The 19,992-nt window shown below is 35.3% G+C and overlaps 1 protein-coding gene across 2 annotated transcripts in view; it reads left to right on the top strand.

Annotated features, from left to right (window-relative positions):
• PTPRQ (protein tyrosine phosphatase receptor type Q) overlaps nucleotides 1–19,992 on the top strand; it is a 242,907-nt gene that overhangs the window by 210,788 nt on the left and 12,127 nt on the right. For both annotated transcript variants that reach the window (XM_070507246.1, XM_044747332.2), the window contains 6 exons: nucleotides 886–976; nucleotides 6,027–6,103; nucleotides 11,573–11,707; nucleotides 11,900–12,025; nucleotides 12,872–13,020; nucleotides 16,306–16,441. In XM_070507246.1, coding sequence (XP_070363347.1) covers nucleotides 886–976; nucleotides 6,027–6,103; nucleotides 11,573–11,707; nucleotides 11,900–12,025; nucleotides 12,872–13,020; nucleotides 16,306–16,441 — 714 coding nt within the window. The remainder of the gene's footprint in view (nucleotides 1–885; nucleotides 977–6,026; nucleotides 6,104–11,572; nucleotides 11,708–11,899; nucleotides 12,026–12,871; nucleotides 13,021–16,305; nucleotides 16,442–19,992) is intronic.

Here is a 19,992-nt window from a genome sequence, read left to right as displayed (position 1 = left end):
CCAGAATTTAGACGTTTATACTATCCCTCTACTCTAACACGTAGCCACATGCAAAAGACTCTCCAGATTTTCTTTTTGAGGAAAAATAAAGGGGAAGGGAGAATTATCCAAGTAAAGGAAATAATTTACAATGATGTTTAAAAAATTGTTAAAATACATGTTTTTAACACTTTTTAAGGAATGTGGCAAGTTGAGACATTTCTACAATGGAAAACTATAAATTTCATAAATGTAAATCATCAGCTCAAGAAGACGGTGAACACATTTTCTTGCACCAACTTTCTTATTGATGAATGGATATTATCATGATTTTCCACCAAAATGTCAATAACAGATCTCCTTGACCCTTCATCTGTGTCTGATCATTCTTAATCTCACCTTGGCATTCCACTATCGATTTAACAATGCCTACTGAGAACAGGAATTGACCTTTGGCATCTTCTCAAACTGGCCAATGTTGTACCAATTAATAGGCATGAAATCATGCTGCCCGAGGAGAAAAAACAAAAAATAAATCACTGAACTCCCTTCCCCTACTAAGTAGACATTAAAATATTAAATAATACTCAGGGTAAACCTGATGAAACCATTGGTAAAGTATGGAAAAGGGTCACCAACATTGGTGCCAAATCTGAGAGCTTCCCAAAGCACAGAGAAATTATCCCAGAAAGAGCAGTAGCCCAACAGATCAGTTTTATTTAGGATATTTTCAGTGAAAGTTGATGTAAGTTCATTACTGTTAATTTGGCCTTAGTTTTGCACTTGTGAAAGGTGTTTTCAATTTAAAAATAAAAGGGTTTATAATAAAGAATTGTCTTTTACTAAGTGGAATTTCTTGTTTACCTCTGAAATAAATGTAACCTTTGCAATGACTTCATTCCACAGGAATTACCAAAATTTCTTCAGGATCTTTCTTCAACTGATGCCGATCTGCCTTGGAACAGAGCAAAAAACCGCTTTCCAAACATAAAACCATGTATGTGCTGTTACTCTGGTTTTAGCAGTAAAGAATTTAAAAATGACCACAAAATGCAGCTTGGCATTTTTTTATTTCTCAAATATATTTCATTATATTAATCGAATTATAATAATGCATTTTATTAGCAGCAACTTTCAAATTGTATCTTTTGCTTTGCTAATATGTGTTAAAGTTAATGTACATGGTTTTCAGCTTGTTCACACAAGGTTCAGTTATGCAGGTGCAAGAAACCGTAGACCTAAAAGTTTCTTAGCTTTGTAATTTAACCCAAGTCACAAACTTCTATAACATCTTCTCGTAGACCTACTTGAATGTAAAGAGAAAGTTCACGTGTAACTTTGTGCATTAGTTTCCCTTAAGAGCACGGCAGCGCTTTCTTATGAATATATAAAATGCATTCAAAATATTCATTGAGGATCAGAGTAAATGTGTGCTCACTAGGATTGGTTCCACAAAGGAGTAACCACGGCTTCATTGTTCAACCACTAAGAAAAGACACCGTATTATTGCTTTAAGAATTAGCAGTAATGTGAAAGGAAAAACATAACATTCCTCTGTTAATAATAGCTATGTGTTTGATATTACATTTTTTGAACAGATGTTCCTACCATCTATTATTCTGATTCAATACACTTTATATTATGAAATAAAAAATGATATTTGTGATATTGTGAAATATTATAAATTTTGTTTCAAAATATAGAGTTTTAAAATATTCTTAATTTTACAATTAACATATATAATTTTTCTATGTTCTATGTCTTTTCAAGACTATATTGGGAAAAATTCCCTACTTTAAAAGTTGAACTCTTCTGTCTAGAAAGACATGGACTTAGAGAAGGATGCAATCACAGAATGTAAAATCATAAAGGGTATGGTAGTAAGAAATGGACCAAATTCTGATATTCTAGAACTAGAGGATAACTGAGGCATGAAGTAAACAAATTTAGGGAAACATGATATAGGAGGTAGTAAGCTAATGGAATCTGTTAATTCTCAAGAATTAGAATAGGATGAAAATACAAACAGCTTCAATCACCTAAAATCCTTTCTGGAACAAAACAAATCATAAGTAAATGGCTTTAAAAGCAAGTTGACAAATAAGACATTATTGTAGGAAATAAGGAATGTTAGTATTACATCTCTAAATTTCTATGGCATGACCTTTCTCAACAGGTCCTTTTGTTTTCCCTTTCAGAGAGTTAACTTGGGTTGAATGCATCATAACTTAAAAGATATGGAAATTCTCATGTTTTTATATTCATCTATACCTCAATTTCTTCCAGACTCTCTGGTTCATGCTTATTCAGTGATATTCTATGAAAATAAACATCATGATCTTATTGAAGAACAGTTATTATGGAATACTTAATATTAATTTACAGTTGTATATTTGGCTTAAGAAATTTATAATATATCAGTATATATAAAATAATTAAATCAAATATGTCTATCTTATTTCCAAAGACGAGAGAGTAAAATATGTAAAAATTTGAGATGTTAAAAAGATGTGTTTTAAATGTAACATTTCAATCTGTCATTATTAAGTTCTCAGTGTATTATTATCTGGACTCACATCATGGCTAAAAGTCAGACAATACTAGATTATTAGTTTAGGCTAAGAAGAGAATAAGAGTGGTCGATGGAACTAAATAATCTCAAAATGAAAAGAAGAACTGAGGAGTATGATTACCCCAATTCTTCATATCTGAGGCTAAGACAAAAAAAATAATTGTTAAGGATGGAATTATGTTGTAAATCAAGGATTTCCAGAGTATTATTATAAACATTGCATGCATGTTTTCCACCTTTGCTGGAGTCAAATGGTTAATGTCCATTTGTTTTCTGCTTTCTTCTTGATTTCAGCACAAAAAACTTAGGATAATTTTTCAAATAATATATTACATCTACATCCAAAATCCTTTAGTGGATTTGTAGGGGAAAGTTTTTTGTTAACTGCCTTTTTTTTTTTTTTTTTTTTTTTGCTGAGGAAGATCTGCCCTAAGCTAACATCTGTTGCCAATCTTCATCTTTTCTTTTCTTTTATGTGGCTGCTGCCACAGCATAGCCACTAACAGCCAAGTGGTATAGGTCCATAACTGGGAACCAGGGCCCAGGCTCCGAAACAGAGCATGCCAAACTTAACCACTAGGTCACCAGGGCTGGCCTTTAACTGCCCTCTTAAAGAATCAGAAGTCCTATGGGAAATAATGTTGTTAGGTAGAATTTTATATTTTTCAAAGAATTATTAGAACAATTGATTAATTCAACTAATACATATTACCTGCTATATAATAAAAGGGCTAAGAATGTGTGGGGTCTAATCAAACTTCCTCGGCTGCAGTCCTGTTTCCCGACTATCTGTCTTTGGGCCTGGACACATTATTCAGTGCTGTCTGCCTCCTAAGGTTATTGGGAGGCGTGGATGGAATACTCATGTAAACCCGGTGCCCAGTACCGGAAGGTGAGAAGCTCTCAATAAATGTTAGGTCTTATGATTGTTAGTAATCAATAGATTGCTTATTTTCAAAAGCTGCTAACTTTCTGGGTGAATAAGATTTAGTAACAGGCCCTTAGGGGCCATAGTCTGGAGATAACAAGGCCACATCCCTAACCTGGATCAGAAGGCAAGCTGTAAACTCACAGCCACCCCATGGGCAAGTACAACTCTCCCCCCGGCCCCTCACTAGGAACAAACAAATGAGATGTTTAAGTATTTTCTCCCTTTGTGATTGCAGAGAAGCCATAAAGCTGAAGAAGTGCTTTTTCTCCCGTAGAGAATGAATTCATTTGAACAGAGTCTGAATTTTAGCTTGGGTCAGCTAAGTGAAGTGTATTGTTTCCCCTGAGTAATGTAGGAAATAGGATTTCAAATATCACAGCACATTTTAGAAGATATTAGCTTACAGGGCTTTAGGATGCTAGAATTAGCAGCAAATGCTTGCAGAAGAGATTTCCAAATCTCTGTCTGACAGGACACTATGACCTTCAGAACTGTTCCAACACCACGAAGAAAAGTGTAGCTTGTTGTTGACTCAGACAGTTATAAGTGGACATATCGGGTGAATAGAAACCTGATGGCTTCCCTTCCTTAGTTACAGGACTAGCTATATGTCATTAAAATAGGTAAATCATACCAAATTCAAATCTTTCGAACATACTTATTTGCATAAATTTGCTTAAACATTCCCCATCTCTAAAGTTAAGCACATGGGGAGGGCATTACAATTACTAACAGTACAGCTAAGTCATTTTAACATACTACATGTGCTTAAGTTCTATGAACCTGAGAACATGTATTGAGTGCTTACTATAAGTTTTTATATAAGTTTTCCTCAAGAGGATTCTACAAAATAAACAGTGTAGCTACATGCTACAGCTACGGTAACAAAGGAGCAGAGAAGTCAAGCAGTTCACCCAAAGCCATATGATAGATCATCCGAAATTCATCGCAAACCCATTTACCAATTCTTCCTCCACTAACGAGTGCCTTCCTATTGAGGTTAAAAGAAAAAAAACTTTCAAAATAATTAAGGAGTCATAGATATTTTATATCATTTCCATGTCTAGTTAAAATTAGCACTGGATATTGCAATTATAATACTAACTTGGTAAAAATTCTCAGGGAATAATAATTTTTAATGCTTTGAAGAAAAACAAAGGATGGGGGGTATCTGATTTTACCTGATCTTAAAATATTGTAAAGAGTAATAATTAAAAGTTTGGTATTAAAGAAAGAATATGCAGATAAATTAATGGAAGAGAATAACAGTCCCGAAATAGACCTAAATACATAGAGAAAGCTAGTGTATGGTAAAAGTGGTGTTTTGAATGAGGGGAAGGATGGAATTTAAAAAAACTGAAACTGTTTGTGGTTCTAATTGGCAATGAACGAGCAAACAATAAAAGATTTTACTTCATTCCGTAAACAAAACAAAACAAAAACAATGGATCAAATATTGAAATACTTAAAACAAAAGCAGAATACATTAAAGTTCCAGAAGAAACTATGAATGAATTTGTGAAAATAAGAATATTGGTAACAAACACTTTTGTATGAATGACACAAGAAGCTATAATGAAAAATAATGAGAAATTTGATTATAAAAAAATATAAATTTTATGTATGGCAAGATAGCCAGCTAGCTAGATTGCTCGATAAAGTCAAAGACAAATGACAGACCAAGAAGAAAATATTCATACATATGACAAAAAGCCTACATATAACCTTTGTTTTTAGTATAAAATAGTTTTAAAAACAGAAAAATGTTATAATATGAAAAGGCAGTTGATAGGAAATTTATTTAAAATGACCAATAAACAAGCAAAGCAGCTCATTTTCACTCATATTTAAGAAAATCAAAATAAATACTATGATACATCAATTTGTATCTATCAAAAAATCATTAGTTAAAATGTTTAATAGTATCTTGTGGTAGTGAAAATAGGAAACAGAATTGTTCAAGCACTTTTGTTCAGAGTATGAATTAATATAATTAGAGAACAATTTAGTAATATCTTTCAAAATTTGAAATACACAATTTAATTTGGGAATTTTACTACTGGTAGTATATTCCACAAATACACTCCAAAATATACAAAAAGTTTGATTATGTTTATTCGTCATTTTATAACAACAACATCAGATGAATGTAAGTCCTCATAAAGAGTTAAATAAGTATGTTATATTCAAACAATGAAATACTACATGACTTTTTAAAATAATGAGCTGGGTATCTTTGCTTATGCTGATATAGAAAGATATAGGTAAGTGAAAAAAGCAATTTGCAGAATAGAGTGTATATCATCTGGTTTATGGTTAATTTGCTATGTATATGTATAGAAAACTCTGGAAATATACACCAGAACATATTAATAGTCGTTGTCTCTGGGTAGAGAAAATATGGGATAAGAGGGAATGTCTAATTTTACACTCATATGTAATGTTGGATGTTATATCATGAACTCCTTTGTATTATTTTAATTGTAAAGAAGTAACGGCAATTTAAAAAGTGATTTGGCATTGATTTCTTATATTTTCTTCTAGATAATAATAACAGAGTGAAGCTGATAGCTGATGCTAGTATTCCAGGATCAGATTATATTAATGCCAGCTATGTTTCTGTAAGTTGCTATATTTATATATTTTATTTTATTTTTTGAGGAAGATTGGCCCTGAGCTAACATCTGTGCCAATCTTGCTCTATTTTGTTTGTGGGTCTCCACCACAGCATGGCTTGATGAGTGGTGTAGTTCCGTGCACAGGATCTGAACCCTCAAACCCCGGGCCACTGAAGCAGGTGCACTGAACTTAACCACTGTGCCACCAAGCTGGACCCTATTTTATATTTTTATAAAACATAAATATGAAAATTATATTACTCTTCCAACTGTTTAAAACAGCAAATTCACTGCAACCTCTACGGATCTTAAAGTGCCAGTTCCTTACACCACCACTAAGTATCCTCATTTTATAGATGGGGAAATGGAGGCTCCTAATAGAATTGCAACCGACTAACAACCATTTCACTAATAAGTGGTAGATGTCCAACTCCAGGCTCCATATCCTCTGGTCTTCCCAGTATTTCATATGTTTTGTCAATGTATTCTCTATTACAATGAGGGCTGTCAATCTCTCTTTCAAAAAAATGTTAGTCAAATGGGCAGTCATGTCCATGTCCATACAATATAAAAATCTATTATGCTCTTCTTTCCTTCTAGATTTGCCATTCTTCAAGAGGACTATGATGTCATGTTCTTCTTTCTATCCTCAGCTACTTGTAGAATGTGAACTCAATTGTAGCTACTCAGTAAACATACCTTGAATGAACCAACGTGGGGGGAATGATGACATACCCGGTGTACTATCTTGCACATCACAGATAATAAATGCTTGCTGAATTGGGTTGAAAATTAAATGAAACTAAATTGTTTTAGGGATCTCTCCTTCTCCACAGCTCTTTCGTTCTCTCAATGCTTATCACTATCATAGGTACATAGAAACTTTATATGCACCCAAGGCCTCCACTTGGGTTGACACAATTATGGAATCTCAGAGTAGGAATTGCCCTTATGGTTATGTAATTCAACTGTTCACCTTAGAACTCTTTCTAAAAAATTCCCAATAATTAGATGTTATCCTCTCTTGGCATTGATTCTTCACTTCCTCCTAAGGCAAATGATTCTATTTCTGAATAACTCTAATACACAGTTGATTTTTTAATATGAGATATGTTCCCATATATTTTCTCCCACTGTCTTCAATTCTAATACATAGCGAGGTTAATCATATTTGTTATGGTGACATTATAGATACTTGAGGATTTCCTCTGCTGCCCACACTCCCATAGGCCTTTTATTCTTTTCTCATTCATAGGTCTTGTCACTCAGGCCTGCCATTTCCTTTGATCCCATTGGGGCTTTGCTTATGTGATGCTCATTCTTTCACCAACATCAACATAGCTGTCCTGTGTCCCATTCCCTCCAAGCCTCTGTTAAGAGGCAGGAAAAAAGAATTCACTCCTAAATTCTATGTTGATTGATAGTTACTCCAAAATTACAATCTTATATTGAGTCTTATTGTGCAAAGAGTGAATAATGGGAGAATTTACGGTTTCTTAATAGGAGAAGTGGCGAGGGTGGTAGGAGAAGTTAAGGCATCCTTTGAATTCCATCCTATTTTTATGCTAGAACTTTAAATCTGTATTGAAAAGAAAAGCACATGAATTTACTATTGTGATAACATACTTTATTCATTTATCAAATGATTGATTCCCTTGAAAATGTAGTTCTTTTCTAAAGACATCAGTGAAATTTTGTGCTTACTAATTTTCATTTTAGCCTAAACTCTACAGCATGTTTTACTTTGATTTACATCTTATGCATATGTACCTTTAGATATTTAAATTTAATCAATGCTCCAATGATCATATGTTTTGTGATATCATAGAACAGAACAAGGGCAAATGGTTGTATCAGTTACCTGTTGATTTGTACCATTTTTTATTCACCAGCAAGTAGATACAAATGAATAGCACACATCTTCTAATGTTAAACTAGATATGGGGTGACAGTATAGGATACGAATATGATTAGGAAGGAAACCAGACAGTTTTAGTAAGTGTAAGTGAACCACACTGATGACATAAGCAAGGGAATATTCATGAATCTCCATTGTTCCCTCTAAATTATTATATTGCCCTGTTCCTTCTGACATCATATACGTTGTCAGGAGACAACCAGGAGAAGATGATAAAGCAGCATAAGCAATAAACTAAAGAGTCTGAATATATATATTCTGCTATAATCAAGTGATGTTGTAATATAATAAATCTTACAACAAAGTCACTCTGACCCATATGTCATGATATGCGTAATTGTTACTAAGCTGCAGAGTAAGTAGGCCCAGATGTAAAGCACTTTAAGACACGTTTTGGTATTGGACTGGGCAGTACATTATATTGCTCTCATTTTTCGGGGAAATCATTGCTTGGAATGCTAGGAAAGATGAGAATAAACAAAGCCATGATACTGTAGTGGCCCTCACTTCTCCATTCCCAAATTTAGACAGTCTTCACCTTAGAAAGAATATCTGACACCCCAATTTCCCCCTACTCCCCAGTTATGTTCCATGGCACCTCCATCTGAAAGTTTATGAACACTTGTCCCAGAGGCAAAAGACAGAAGCCATCTACAAATGGATTCTGGATTCCTATTTCTTTGGAAGCTAGAGGAAAAGGGAGGACAACTATAAAGGATGATGGGGAGGAAAACAAAATAATTAGTGTTCAGATAGAAAAACAAAAAAATGAAATCTGGGACAGGGAAAGGAGAAGCCCAGCAGGTGGTCTGAGGGATGGACTTTAAGACTGGGAAACTCCAGGCCAGGGTCTGTAACTGGATTAACATAAGTGCCACCCTATGTCCTTGGCTGTTCTTGAGAACTGTGCTCCTGAAGCTGAGACTCATGAGAGACTGGAAAATTTTGGTGAAGGATGGACTGTGGGAGAGAGCTAGGGAGGAAAAGAGATACTGCATGCCTGTAAACAGCCACTAAGTATACAAACGAATTTAGAAATGTTGTCAAGAGAGCTAACAATAAGAACATTACATAATGGGACAAGAGGAACGAAACCCTCAAAATGATCTCTCCTGTCAACCTGAGATGCCTGAAATTACTTTAACTTGAGGATAGTTTTACCATAATTAGAGATGAACGATGAAAGGCGATGATGCAATTGAGCTGTAATAACTTCAGAAACATCAGATTTGTTCCCACTTTGATAGAAAATTATAGTACCAAAGACATTGAGTCCCTGAAAAACTGAAATGCAAATGAGTAGGAGAAATATTTTATAATTGACTAATTACAATTAATTGTCCTCACTTTTGAAAGAAACACTTTCTTCATTTGGCTTCCAGGACACACTCTCTCGATTTTCCATCTGCAGCTTTGACTCTTCCGTGTTAGTATCTCTGGTTCTTTCTTATCTCCTCAAGTACCGAACATTCAGTTAACCTAGAGCTCAATCCTTGAATTTACTGTTTCTTTCCAAACCCATTTGCTTGGTAATCTCATCCATTCTCATGATTTTAAGTAAGATCTATGTGCTGATTACTTTCAAATTTATGCCTGTAGTTTGGAATTCTTCCTGAATTCCAGACTCATATACCCAATTGCCTTCATGATATTCCCAGTTGAATATCTAATAGGGATTTCCAGTTTAATATGTTCATAATGACTTCCTGCTTTTCCCTTCAAATCTGCTCATCCTGAAGTTTTCCCCATCCTCCTTTCATTATTGATTCCTCTATTTTTCTTATTTTCAATATCCAATCTATCAGCAATTCTTTTTGTTCTGTCTTTAAAATATATCCAGATCTTACTGTTTCTCACCATCTCCACTGCTATCATCCAAACTACCCCCTTGGTTGGATTGTTGCAATAACCTTCCAACTACTCTTCCTCTTTTCACCTTTAAACCCCTATAGACTGGTCTTCTTACAGAAACCAGAGTGAAACTGCTAAACCGTACACTCTATATGTTCAAAACCTTTCAACGGCTTTCTATATCATTCAGAGTAAGGACCAAAGTCTTATAATTACCCACTAGGACCTGAAGCACCCTTATCCTCCCTGCCCTGTTCCCTCTGACATCATCGTTTATTACTGTGCCCCTCACTCCACTCCAGCCACTTGCTGTTCTTAGAATATTCCAGACACATCTCTCCTTTAATACTGTTATGCTTGACTTTCTTTCTACATGGAACACTTTTCCCCGAAGTCCTGTGGGGCTTGCTCCTTTCCTTCTTCAAGTCTTTCCTCAGATGTCACCAATGAGTCTTTTCTGAATACCCTATTTTCTAAAAACCTTCTCTCATAGCAATTATCACTTTAAAAAGTTCTATGTAATTTACTTATTTAATAGACTTAATGTCTATTTCCCCTAACGAAAATATAAAATAAATGAGGGGAGGTATTTTAGTGTCTTTTATCAGTGATGAATCCCCAGCACCTAGAACAGTGTCTGGCACATAATAGGTACTCATAAATATTATTTGAATGGAGGAATGTGCACATTTGAAAAGTCTGTAAAGAAGTCAACCAAAATATTTATGGTGTTTTATTCTGAATAGTGAGATTGTAGGTAAATTCCATATTCTATTATGTTTTTCTGAATTTTCCAAACACTCTACGTTGACTGTATATTACTTCTTTAACCCCTACCCCCAAAAAACCCCTTACAATGTAAAATAATTACATATTCAGGTATTTCAACTGAGACTGGAAAAGCTGAAATGCTTTACCATATAGTGTATTTAAGAGACAAAATGTTTTATCCCAGAGACTGTTGCTGGCTAGCACGATGATTTGGAAAATCACCTAAAGTGCCTCATTATTCTTTAAAGTAAAACAAACTGGTTGGATTTGATTTTAGGGTCCCTTGAAATTTTAAATGTATATTATTCTTGTATAATACTAGATTCTCTGACGACTGAGACAATTCCAATTTAAAAATAAACGTTACCTTTTATTTTTCATTCCTTAAAATATTTTGATGTTAGGAGTAGATGTAATTCCATCACTCCCTTTTCATTCGTATGATACCTTTCTTTAAGAAAAATCCACAGATATTGCTCAAGTGGCACGCCTACATTCCAGGTGAGTGGACTAAGTTTTAGAAGAATTGTATAAAATGTACAAGAGCTATCACAATAGAGCTGAGCAAATCTCAGGTCCTCTATTAGCTAATGAACCTTCAGATTACCTCCACATTACTCTTGGTTCGGAGCTCTGGAGGTCAAACACTAATGCCACAGTTGAAGCAGATACGTAATTTCTTTGAGGAAGAGTATGGAATTATCTGCACAACCTGTAAATATACAGCAAGTGGGTAAGAGAGCTGGCTCTGGACTCAGACTGTGAGACCTTGAGCAAATTACTTCACATTTCTAAGCTTCAGTATCTTCATCTATTAAGTGAGGAGAATAATAGTACTAATTCACACGGTTTTCATAGGAAATAAACTAATATATGTCTAGAAACTATATATATGTAAATAATGATGCAGTATTGTAATTATATCCTTCTAGGGCTACTTATGTCCAAATGAATTTATTGCAACTCAAGGTCCACTACCAGGAACAGTTGGGGATTTTTGGAGAATGGTGTGGGAAACCAGGGCGAAAACATTAGTAATGCTAACACAGTGTTTTGAAAAAGGGCGGGTAAGTTATTTGAAAACCTTTTCACAAAATGTTATTTTACAATTGTGTTAATATATGTGTGATACTGTCTGCCAGTACCATGAGTCATCAATAACTTGGACATCTATAGGACAGTTTTAACTTACTAGCAATAACTGTGATGTATATCAGTATAACAAGGTGCTTATGAATGGTGATTTTCTCTGAATACAGATCAGATGCCATCAGTATTGGCCAGAGGACAACAAACCAGTTACCGTCTTTGGAGATATAGTGATTACAAAGCTAATGGAGGATGTTCAAATAGATTGGACCATCAGAGATCTGAAAATTGAAAGGGTAAACAAAGGGGCGGGGGCAAACATAACAGAAAATGTTAATTCTCTAAATGTCTAGAGTAAAATTAATTTCTAGAACTATTCCTTGCAACAATCCCTATATATTCAACGATGCATTCCTATTAGTTTCTAAAACAGTTTTGAATTGGTATTGGATTTCACTATATCACTGTGTCTAATTTCAAATCACAAAGTTAAAGTTTATATTAACCAATTAACATCAAATTCTTAGGTAACAAGGGAAGACAAAGGAGGAAATATCTAGATCACTAGGTTTATTGTATGAAGAAACTGGAATATTTGACTTAAAACAGGAATTTCACAAATCATTCATCTCTGTCTATATCCTAATAATTTGATTTTCTATTTAATCCAGAACCAATATAGAAGAGATAACATGGGATTCCACTTTATAGGTTTATATAAATGCCTCTACACACAGAAAATGATATTAGGATCTTTATACATTCTGACATTATCAGACACTCAATACCTGTGTTTTGAATAATTGGTGAATGCGTTTATTTAAGTGTTGGGTCAAAATTGTTTCAAAATCTACTATTTTACTGCTACAAAATGCTACACTACATTTGAATATAAATACCCTACATTAACATCTGTTTGCAAGCTTTCTTATTATTTTCCTTCATATTGAAAGGCAATTTTCTTTATTGTAGCAATAATAAAAGACCTTTCTCACAGGAAATCATGAAAACACAGTTTCTTCTGTTTGGTAAACAGTCATTTTTAAAAGATCACCTTCAAAAGCTGGGACCCCAGCTGTCTTCAACCTTCATCATGGTACTTAAATAATTTTCGTGCTTCTTTAATCTGTCGCTTTGTCTAGCATGGGGATTGCATGACGGTCCGACAGTGTAACTTCACCGCTTGGCCTGAGCACGGGGTTCCTGAGAACAGTGCCCCTCTAGTCCACTTTGTGAAGCTGGTTCGAGCAAGCAGAGCACATGACACCACACCTATGGTTGTTCACTGCAGGTATACGAAAGATATGTTTAGAACCTTATATGAAACAGTGGAAATGGTCTTTAAATTCAATGTGGCCTTTTTATTGTTATGATACCATTGATTATTTTCCGGCAGAATGTTAATGTAGATTCATTCCAGCTTGCAGTTTTCAGATATTTTACTGGTTATAACAAACCAAGATGTAGCTTTATGGAAGGTTAGATGGCAGAAATAAAATGTGATGAATGTGTCTAAATGCAAGGAAAAATGTATTCTGGTACAGGAATTTTCCTGAAATCTTGACTGGATTATGCCTCTCAAAGGCCTTTAAAGTTTTTTTAATTGTGGCTCATCATTGATGTGTATGAGTGTGTGTGTGTATAGGATTTTATGAATTTTACAAATAAACACCTGATCCTTCGCTATTTCAACTGATACTAGTCTACTATCATAATTTAAACATTTTTTTGTAAAAGCAAATTTCTAGATTTGAGTTACAAAGAGTAAATAAAAGAAAATGAACTCAAAATAAAGATCAAATTAAGTGACCAACCCAAGTATGATTCCAAATATTTACAAACTTAACTACTAAATGTCTTCCTTTGACCCAGCTCTTTGAACATGGTTAATAGAATGCGACTATAAATTGAGATTTTTTTCCCCTTGTTATTTTCATTGGTATTTAATACTCTTAGAAATAAAACTCAAGATTGTTTAGAATTCAGAGTTCTGGACATATTGATATGACTGTTTTCTAACATGCATATATCTAAATCAATGTCAACTTGAATCCCTTCAATGATTGGAATTTGCAAATTGTAGAAAGAATTGGTGATAATATACTATTTTATGATTCCACTTATATGAGATACTTAGAATAAGTAAATTAATAGAGACAGAAAGGAGAATTGTGGTTTCCAGGAGCTTGGGGGAGAGAGAGATACAGAGTTATTGTTCAGTGAGTATAAGAGCTTCTGCTTGGGATGATGACTAAGTTCTAGAAATGGAGAGCAGTGATGGTTGGACAACATCGTGAATGTACTTAATGCCACCGAACTGTGCACTTAAATATGGTTAAAATGGTAAATTTTATGTTACGTATCTTTTACTACAATAAAAACAATTGAAGTAACTATATTTTAACCACATTATTAAAAAATTAATTATTACTTATACTAATTCCAACAATTGATAATTTTTCTAACAGGAGTTTACTATAATTAATGTAGTTAAAGAAACTATTAATTCATCTAAGATTTTTACTGTTATGTAGAGGAAAAACTCAATATGTAATTTAAATGATTTTACATTTTCCAGGAATATTTTGGATGTTTTAAATTATGTCATACATGAACGCTTGCTAATTATAAAATATCTGAACTTTTAAAAAAGCATATAGAACAAAAAGTAAAAGCCTTATTCTTACCCTCTCAATTCCATTTCCCCTTCATATATGTAAAAGTTTTAACAAAGTAGTATATATAAATACAGTATAAATAGGATAACAGCTTGCTTCTAAAGTCAGGGATTGATTTCAAGCCGGCATCATTGATAACGAAAGTCTTTGATGGACAGTCACTGCCTTCAGCTTCTTGGTACCTTACATATGCACTGCCACTGGCACTAAAGTCCATTATAAAAGGAAAGCACCTTCTCCCTTGAAGCCTCAAAAAGAACAGTTTTCTCCTTGTGATTTAAATAGTTAAGAAATAAGAAAAAGTATGCTCATAACAATAATCTGTAAGTATCATTTTAATACTGTGTATGAAATTATCTCCAACCTCAACTTCTCACCTCAACTTTAGACTTCCACATTTAACTTCCAATTCAACATGACAGCCTGAATGACCACAAAATTCTGAAAATTTGACGTGTCCAAAACAGAACACTTGGTTTAATCTCCAAACTCACTTCTCCTCCTCATCCCCGTCTTGGTGAACAGCAGGTCCACTCGGCTTGGTCCCGGCACTCCGGACTCGTCCTCGACCCCTCTTCCTCTCGCATACCACATCCACCCCACCCGCGCATCCTCTGATCGCTGGCCCCCTCACCTCTCCAGGGCACTCTCCTCGCCCGGGTCTTCCTGCTCTTTGACCGCGCGATCACGCACCCACTCTGATCGTTTCTCCTCGGGCTCCCGCCGCTCCTCTCCCACGAGCCCACCTGGTGCGCTCCCTAACCTTGTTCACGTTTCTCTTCACATGTTACATTATCAGAGAAGCCTCCTCTGATGACCCTAGCCTACCCTATCACCCTCACCCTCCTTAACCTGATTTATCTACCTTCCTAACACCTCTGACGGCCGTGTACATTCTGTGGATGTTTGCTTATTTGTGTCCCGCCGTTCTCCGTCCTGAAGAATGTAAGTTCCGTTTAACTGCAGGGGCTTTGTATTGTTCACTGCTATACCCAGGATGCCTAGGACAGTGCTGACGCTCAAAATGTCCTGAATGATGTAATGACGGATTACTCTGTTCAGGCCTATGTGTATGTGGTACCATAATCGGATTTATCTTGTAATGCTCACTATTTCTTTCAGATCAAATCATAGAAAATTGATGACATTCTACTATTTCTTACCCCCAAGAATGCCAATTTCATGTTGTTCAGAGTAACAGTTACAAGACTAGCTGACCTTTAAAATCTTTTTTTCTTTCAGATTAACTTTCTATATTAACTATTTAAATACCTAAGAGACTTATCTTTCTAATGAGAGTTGCTGAATAAATCTTGTTGGGTTTATCAGTTAAGTGTCTATGGGGCACATACCTATCCATAGGTATTAAATCAATTTCTTGAAAGGAAATAGCATGTCAATTTTATTATCTGTAGGAAGTAAAAAAAAACTAGGGAAAGAAAGTGAAAAGAACACACAAGAGTCTATTTTTCCTTATGATGCAGAGGAAATGCTAGATGGGCTAAATATTTGACATTTTTATGTTTAGCATTTCTATTGATAACCAAAAAATATGTTCAATACAAAGCTTCTGGTGTTAAGAATTCTCAAGGATTTTTACAAATCTTCTCTGTACTTCTGCAACTCTACCTCCTAAAATATGATGAAAGAAGAGGAAATGTTCAATTTATTTCTTATAAAATTCAAATATTTGATAGAGTATCAATGATAATCATCGTGCCCTGTCTAAACAGCCTTGGTAACAATATAAATCCAAAGAAACTCCAAAGGAAATCTACCTTCAAATAAGAGAAGAAACTGTTTAGAATTTATTGCTACCGTAGCTCATTTTCTTCATCACCATCACCATGAACAAGCTTTTGCTGAATAATTTTCATGTGATTTCACTTTTGCTACAGTGCTGGAGTTGGAAGAACTGGAGTTTTTATTGCTCTGGACCACTTAACACAACATATAAACGATCATGATTTTGTGGATATATATGGCCTAGTAGCTGAACTGAGAAGCGAAAGAATGTGCATGGTGCAAAACCTGGTAAGAGATCTCAAACTGCCTGCAGTGTCAGCTCGAGAGTTTCTCCGTGGGAGGATCTTAGTCGTAGCAATCTGGTTGGCTGTGGATTTGAAACTGTATTTGCATAGCAGACACTCTCTTTTCCCCCATTGTAAACCTCCTTGGGGTGGGGGGTCTTCGGGAGGACAGCTGATGGAGATTACAGGAGAACTAAGGCCCACCTACCACAGTCATCCTTCAGCATCGTCACTGACTGCTCATCCTGCCTTCTTTATACAGATAGGTAGATAGAAAATTATTCATAAAGTTGATTTGTCTTTAGTATTTAGCAAGTTTGGGGAGCTTAGGGAATGAATGAAATCAATTTGTTTTGTAAACATGCTAAAAGTCGTAATTGGGAAAAAGTTTAAAATATAGATTTATGAGGTTCCATATGTTTCACTTGTCCATATTTATCTCTATTGCATATTAGTACTAATAACAATTATTGTAGTGTATTATCTACTAACTGGGAGTTTTTTGTTTTGTCATTTTGGTTTGGAGGCAAAAATATTTATAAAATATATGGATTTTTCTTCATTAAAAAAATCACACAACATCATGCTAATGAGACTAAAACTCCCTATTGAGTGTCTAGTGGGTTGCAAGTGCTATACCAGATCCTTTACATGTATTATCTTATTTAATCCATTATTTGTAAAGTAGGGCCAATAAAACTAATCAACAGCCTGGGTACTATTGATTCAGTTTTACAAATAGGGAAGCAGATGCTCCAAAGTAGTGAAGTGATGTTCCAAGGTTATACTACTAATAAGTGTCAGAACCAAAATGCAAACACAAGTCAGTCTAACTGTGGTATGCAAGGTGTTCCTATCTATACCTCTGGATTGAGTTTCTATGCTATACAAATAGAGATTTTCTCACAGTAAATATACAGATCTACTATCACAGTATTTTCCAGGGGATGTCCTAGAAAACACACATGTCATCACAGTTGTTAAAGGTAGAACAGAGCCAGCCCTGATTGTTTATTTGTTAAAGTTCATTTCCTGGTCCCAGAACCACACAACTTGTCTGTCAGTAGCCATGCTGTGGTGGCAGCTCACAAAGAATAGACTAGAAGGACTTACAACTAGGCTATACAGCCATGTACTGGGGCTTTTGGGAGGAAGGAAAAAGAGAGAGGAAGATTGGCAGCAGATGTTAGCTCAGGGTGAATTGTTCCCAGGGATAAAAAAAAAGGTCTGAGAAAGCAAGTTCTCTGCTAACATAAGTTTGAGAAAGAAGGGCAACCGATTCTTAGAATTTCTTAGAACCTCTATACTCAGGTGCATAGACAGTTACAAATACAGAGCCCTTGTGGGCAACATTTCCCAAACTTAGATGATTGTGAAATTCTTGAACCCTTTTAGATCCCAGAACATATAATGCCATGTGATGAACATTAATGTCCTTAGGAAACGGTTCTCTAGACCAGAGACCTCCAAACTTTTTGGACTTCCATCCCTTTCAGGAAAAATGTTTGAGCATTCAACTCTAAGACATATGTATTTATTTTTAAAATATACACTACAGAATTATATAATTATAAAACATATACAAAATAAGGAATTGAAAAACATGAAATAAATAATTTTGAAAATCTTGCTAATTGTGAGGGCTTTATATTATCATTAGGTATTTTTAAAAGATAAAATATATACTTAGCACAAGATAATTTTGTTATGATAGTGGCTTTAAAAACATATTTTAAATTATTTTTAATTTTTTAAAAGTAATCTATCTTTTTGTCAGATCTGATTACGTTGTTGCTGTTTTTACCTTATATATGGCTACAAGATTATTCTAGGAGTACAAAGGATGTCAGCCCTGCCATTATTTTGTCATTCATTTGGGCTTACATGATATTTTCAATCCACGGTCTCTTTGTAGGAATCTTTTTAAGCCAAGTCAGTTCTGTGGTTGTTAGGTAAAACTAGGTAACGTAATCCATATGCATTTCCTTGTATGCTGAAAGGGAACCGGTGAGTGACGTCTCACTCTGCCCTCAGGGTACTTCAGAAATGGACGATGACTTGTGACTAGGGTTGGCTTCATGGGTGTGCAACCTGTACTGTGTTACAGGTCCCCACACTCAAAAGGGCCTTGCGCTTGGTCTAATGTTGCTGTCACTGTCTTAAAAATCTTTAATAGTTTTTGAGGAAGGGAACTCACATTTTCACTTTGCAGTGGGCCTCGAAAATTGTGTAGCTGGTCCTTGACCAGGGGTCTTATAAGGGCTCCATTATCAATTCAGCTATTAACCATTATTAAAACTCAAGTTCTTTCTTATTTTTAGTTAACAGTAAGGATAAATAGAAAGCTAACACTTTCCTTCTGTGTCTCAGGGTGTATACACGTGTACTGGCAATCGATTCTCTTGACATTAATCGAGATTGGTTGGCTCTCTTGGATAAGGTAGAGGGTGGGACTGATCGGAATACTGTTTCCTTCTAGAGTCTGGAGTCAATCTTCAAATAACGAAAGTTGAAAAACATTTTGCCATACTCTGCATCTTTGTGGAACTGAACGCTGTAAAGACTATGTTCAAAAACGATTGTTAATAATTTCACACAAGTTAGTACTCAATATGTGCTATAAACTTCATATATTATGCCTGTTTTACCAGCCAGAGGAAAAGGTTGCAGTTGGGCAGGGGAATGGAAAGAACTGAATTTTGGAGTCAGAAAACTGAGTTCAGAATCCAGCCTTGCTAATTATTGGCTCTGTGACTTTGTTTAATTAACCTTTCTGAGCTAATTCTCCTTTGTAAAATAGCCGTGTCATACTTTTCACAAGTTGGTTGTCAGTATTAAATAAGAGAAAGTATCTAAAGCTCCAAGCGTACAGTAAATGCCCAGCATGCAGTCAATGGCTGACAAGATTCTGCTGGATTGTCTCCTTGCTGGAAAGCTGGTACTCAGAACCTCTCTTTCACCTGACTGCATTCCCAGGCGTTACGCTCTTTACTGTCTTTTCCCTGTGATGAAAAAAAGGAAAATGACCACACCTTGGCTCCAGTCCTCACAAATCAGCATTGCTTTGCACAAGAGTGGTGTCTTATTTTCTTCTATTACACTCGGGAGTGATTCCAGTGCTCATGTCTCAGCACATATTACAGTAGCCTCGGGCAGGGGTGGGGAGGTGGAGACCTCAGCAAAATATCACCAGTAAAATGCACCAGAGGGCCATGACCCAGACCCGGAGAGAGCTTTGAGTTCTTTCACTGTCTCCCAAAAAACAGTTCATAGCAGCTCCAAGAGCTTTGAAAGAACTTTCTGAGAAAATGCTCCGCAGTGAAATAATATCCTGAGATAGTATCGGTGCTTCAAATAAGGGATTCATCTGGATGAGCCCCTGCCCTTCCCTGTTCTTGAAATTTGCTGCGGTGAACTGCTAAGGCAGAAGAAGAAAAATAACTAATGTATTTTGTTGCCTAGTTTTTTGTCAGGCACTTTACATATGTTACATCCTTTAAACCTCACCACATAGGTTTTATGATCCCCCAGATGAGGAACCTGAACATCAGAAAA

The sequence above is a fragment of the Equus asinus genome, chromosome 4 (genome assembly GCF_041296235.1).
Source record: "Equus asinus isolate D_3611 breed Donkey chromosome 4, EquAss-T2T_v2, whole genome shotgun sequence".
NCBI lineage: Eukaryota > Metazoa > Chordata > Mammalia > Perissodactyla > Equidae > Equus > Equus asinus.
This window is presented reverse-complemented; position numbering and strand designations above follow the sequence as displayed.